General features: G+C 33.9%; 1 protein-coding gene across 1 annotated transcript; it reads left to right on the top strand.

Annotated features, from left to right (window-relative positions):
- The first annotated feature begins 229 nt into the window (after positions 1–229).
- LOC125482636 (GMP synthase [glutamine-hydrolyzing]-like) lies at positions 230–3,586 on the top strand. Its single transcript, XM_048594743.1, has 4 exons — positions 230–365; positions 511–641; positions 1,179–1,351; positions 2,054–3,586. The coding sequence occupies exons 1-4, from the start codon at positions 346–348 to the stop codon at positions 2,153–2,155; spliced, it is 426 nt and encodes a 141-aa protein (XP_048450700.1). The 5' UTR covers positions 230–345; the 3' UTR covers positions 2,156–3,586.
- Positions 3,587–4,693: the final 1,107 nt, after the last annotated feature.

A 4,693-nucleotide genomic window follows, 5' to 3' on the forward strand; every position in this document is an offset into this window, starting at 1 on the left:
GTATTTGTTTCTGTGTGAACTCAATTGTACTGAGTTGGAGGAGTTAATATATAAATGTTTTCACCATGACAGCTAAGAGCTTGACCTCCTGGTAATTATTAATTTCTATTTTACAGAAAATATGGTGTATTTTTATATTTTCAACTTATTTAAGTTCTAGGATAGTGTATATATTCAAATGAAATCTGAAGTCTATCTCAAATCAAATTACCTTTGCTTTCCTGAAAAATATATTTTTATCTTTTGAAGGGTGACTGTAGGACGTATAGTTACGTTTGTGGCTTATCTAGTAAAGATCAGCCGCACTGGGATTCCTTCATATTCCTAGCCCGACTTATCCCACGAATGTGTCATAATATTAACAGGTTTGTGTTTTTGTTCTTGTATTTTAAATAGCTTAAAATATAGAAGTGAAAATCAGTACTTATTGATAAGAAGTATGAGCAATCTTTTCACTATTGCAAGCCATAATAAATTTGTCCTGTACTAATGAAAATGTTTGTGTTTCAGAGTTGTGTATATTTTTGGACCACAGATTCGAGAACCTATAACAGATGTAACACCAACTTTCCTAACAACAGGAGTGCTTAGTACGCTCCGGCAGGCTGACTTTGAGGCGCATAACATTCTGAGAGAGTCTGGTAGGAATATAGTTAGTATTCTTAAGAAACTTGTATGTGGCATTAGGTTGTGTCCTCCTTTCCACAAATTAGATTGGTACAATCATACTTTGATTTTCTGAAATTTGGTGTTGCAAGGAAACTGGTTCTCCACACCACCAACCTTTTCATTCATGTATTAGTGAGGTGGTCAAGAAGATACCGTTTGCTGGTTTGGAATGCGATGATATTCTTGGGAAACAGTTCCAATAATTTGCAGTATTGCAACATCTTTTGCTCAGACTTAGTTGCTGTCGGCTTGCTTAGATCGTAGTTGCATACTTCCATCCCCAGGTGCAATGCATTCAGTCAAACTACTGCACTATAGTGTTTTTCAATTAAGATATTTTTGGGTGCTTCCATATAAATTTCATATCAATTTTTCGTAATCTTTTTTCCAGTTTCCCTTTTTCAGGGGATAGAAATTAACACAATCTGAAATTACTTGGCATATGGAGATTTGTTCAATTCAATGTCAACATTTTTTATTAATTGTATGGTGTGTATATGCCTTTATAGGTTACTCTGCGAAAATTAGTCAGATGCCAATTGTTTTAACACCACTGCATTTTGACCGTGACCCACTCCAGAAGCAGCCCTCTTGTCAGAGATCTGTGGTAATTCGAACCTTCATTACAAATGATTTCATGACTGGCATCTCAGCAACTCCTGGCAATCACATTCCCGAAGAGGTGAGATTTGAATTTTGTACTAATTGGAAAATGTACCAGCTTTTTCAACAGTAATTTAGAGGATAATGCAGCAATTTGTTATTGATTTAAACCATTTTTATCATTGACTTGGTCTTGAAACTATGATAGGATGCAAATATACATAGCGTATTTTGTTTAAATTTTCTTCAGATTTATCTCCTCCAGAGCTTTCACGTTCCTGGGATAAAATTTTTAGGACACTTTTTCAGAAACTAGTTTGTTCTTTGAGATGACTGTTCTTCCACATGTGGGGATCATAGAGGGCATCATTAATGAGTGTAATTTTGTTTGTGCCCTACACTGTGCATTTTCAGTTAGTGAACTATTCTAGGAATATTGATAGACTACTCCAGTTCCGCATAGGGAACAGTTAACATTTTCGTTGCTGTCCTAAAAAATCATCAGTTCAAACCTAGGTCATTTAGGACAAGATCACTTTTCTCCACTGCGGATGTTTTTGATATGAATGAAATACAAGCATAAAGTGGTGGATAAACTTGGGTCTGGTAGCATCGTCAAGTTCCAAAGAAATCAAATTAAATTTGAAATGTTAACTCTGTTTCTATCTGTCCACTGTTACTGCCAGATCTGTTGAGCTCCTCAATGTATTTAAGATCTCCAGCATTTGTAGTGCTTTATTTTTATTTAAGTATGAACGAGAATCCTGTTTTTCCTTGTCAGGTCATTTTAAAAATGGTGAGAGAAATCAAGAAGATACCTGGAATTTCCCGTGTCATGTATGACTTGACTTCAAAACCGCCTGGAACTACGGAATGGGAATGAATGAAATGTTTTTTTTTGTGGAAACATTCCCAATGTTAACAGTAAAGTGGAAGTGTGACTGGAGCTGCTACTTTTGCACCTTTTTTTTTTGTCATCCTTTCCTTTGCCGTCCCCAGAGCCTACCGTGTAACTCAGTATTTGGCAAGGATATATTTTAATGGGTTAAAAAAATGTACAGGTAAGGGATTCATCATTAGGTTGTCCTGGTAAAATTGTGAAGCCTTTGCCAATGTATTTTAATGCCCTTTATAGTTCAATTCGTCTGGTGTTTTGTACTTTCTAAGACAGTTCATTTGCAGTACATTAACTAAGCCATTGCCAATATGTCATTGTAAAGCTCAATTATTGATGTGACCAACTTTTTTTTAAAAACAGATCTTACAAATATTTTGCCAAATGGATAGGTTGTATGGAACTCTGTTGGCAAGTTTTGATGTATTTCTGTATGTTTAAAGTTTCTTGACAGTTTATAATTGTATTGTTCTAAATGAACAAATTACCAGCAGTTTGGCTTTATCGCTGCAGTCTTGGAGACTGTACAAAATGATTAGAATGAATGCAGTTGTGATTTTCATGGCCAAAAGAACACTTAAAGGGTTTTAGTTCTGCCAAAAATCTTGATCATATACATGCTTTTGGATATTAGCAGCCAACTGTGTACTGTACATATTTCCTAATTTGCATGTGAGCCAAAATTTTATTTGAAGGATAAGAGGACTAGGGTTTTCCAAAGGCAGCATTTTTAATGTATCATTTGATAATTTTATATATCTATTTTATTAACTGACTACCATAATTTCATTGTGAAATATTTTCACTTTGCTATTTACCTAGATATCAGTTTATCAACACAATGTATGGTTATTAATTGTTGCCTTAATTTGATCACCTCTATCCCACATGTTCAGAAAATGTAATTTATAATTGTATACTTTTGTCAAATTAATAAATTGATAAGACATACCTCAAGTTCTGAAATTTCCATGCAGGAGTAACTTGTCAGTGGCACAATGTAAAAATTTTGGGTTTTGAGCTTACTACAGAAGCATTCATGAAAATCTGGTCTGACAATATTTTTTCAATTTTTTTTCATTAATCCCAATCAGTCATTCAGAATATTTGCAAGCTGAGCTCAGTCCAACTACTTTAATGCTTGTATGTCTAATTTATCCAAATTGTATGTACAGAAATAAACATTTTTTTCTATGCATCTCATCTTAAATATCTTAAAATTTCTGAATGTTGGAAACAAACGTTTCAGTGAAGATGCAGACTCTGTGGCACATTGGATGACCAGATCACTTCACTTGAGTGGTTTGACAAAGTGCAGCTAGCAGACCTAACATTGTTTTCGTTTGAAAGGTATTTTCTTGCTTCAGTTTGTAGCTACTTGCAGGAACTTTTATGCCATTAAAAGATTTCATATCAATACCTGATGCCTGAACGATGTGTTTACTATATCGCCATTTTGGAGTTGAAATTCCTAACAACTTGGTTATGTATTATGCATTAGGTACAGCAGTTGATAAATTTTTATTTGAAAAATCATGATTTCAATGTTGCTGAAAAAAAATTAGTGAGCCAAAAATCCTTCAGTGAAATTTATGGTACATAGCTCCTCTATACAAAAACAAAGGCCTAAATTACATTTTGTCAGATTGGTACAGAATGTTTTCAGGTAAAGTAAAGCCCCTTGTTTACAATTTATGCATGGCATAAAATTAGATTTTTGTTTTAAACTTCCAAGTTTCGTGGTACTGATGTTGAGGAAAATGTGAAATTTGAAATTGAAATACATGAACATTGCCATTTTAAAAACTGATGACCAGTGAGTTCATTCTGTGATCTCCATGTTAAAATTATTAACTGGAACAAACTGTCTCCTTTTCAAGAACCCTTATAGGTACAGACCAAGAAAATGAGTATTTTTGAAAGCAGAATTGGTAATTTTGAAATATTAGTGGAAGATGATGTATCTGTTATAATTTCCTTTCCACACCTTTGCTGGTAACAAATCTTGATATCAGCATTCAAGTCATTTAAGCGACTTCAGTCGATGTATAAATATATACATAGATACTGCTGTAAATTATTTTTTTAGTAATTCATTTTCTTGCATGCACATTTCCTATCTCTGTTTGTTTGTTTGTTTGTTTACTGTTGGGCCTCAATAAAGTATAGAATTAAATTCCCTATGACTTTTCATTTTAAGACCTGCAGCTTGCATGATAAGATATACTGAAGTGTTAAACTTGTGATTTCAGCTCTTTAACTACTAGAATCTTCAGGGATTTTTTGTTTATTGTCCAACATCAGTGTTTTTAAATGTTTCAGTTGACAAGGTGGCAAACCCTTATACAGACCTAAAACTGCAAGTGCATAAATTTAGGAAATCTGTTTTGTTTTCACTTTTCACACTTCTCTCATCCATACCAAATATAATTTATTTAACCCTGTTTCATTCTCATTTTAAATTTCTTGTCTTTCTTCCCCCCCCCCCCCCCCCGCCCCAGTTCCTTTTGTATGCAGATAATATCC

This window comes from Rhincodon typus, unplaced genomic scaffold, assembly GCF_021869965.1.
Source record: "Rhincodon typus isolate 14 unplaced genomic scaffold, sRhiTyp1.1 hic_rhity00014046, whole genome shotgun sequence".
In the NCBI taxonomy this organism is placed as follows: domain Eukaryota; kingdom Metazoa; phylum Chordata; class Chondrichthyes; order Orectolobiformes; family Rhincodontidae; genus Rhincodon; species Rhincodon typus.

What these genes read in the sequence shown, in the direction of transcription:
- LOC125482636 (XM_048594743.1), top strand. Translation starts at nt 346, where the DNA reads ATGTGTCATAATATTAACAG. An exon ending in ATGTGTCATAATATTAACAG is followed by an intron (nt 366 to 510) that starts GTTTGTGTTTTT and finishes TTTGTGTTTCAG; the next exon opens with AGTTGTGTATATTTTTGGAC. An exon ending in GCAATCACATTCCCGAAGAG is followed by an intron (nt 1,352 to 2,053) that starts GTGAGATTTGAA and finishes TTTCCTTGTCAG; the next exon opens with GTCATTTTAAAAATGGTGAG.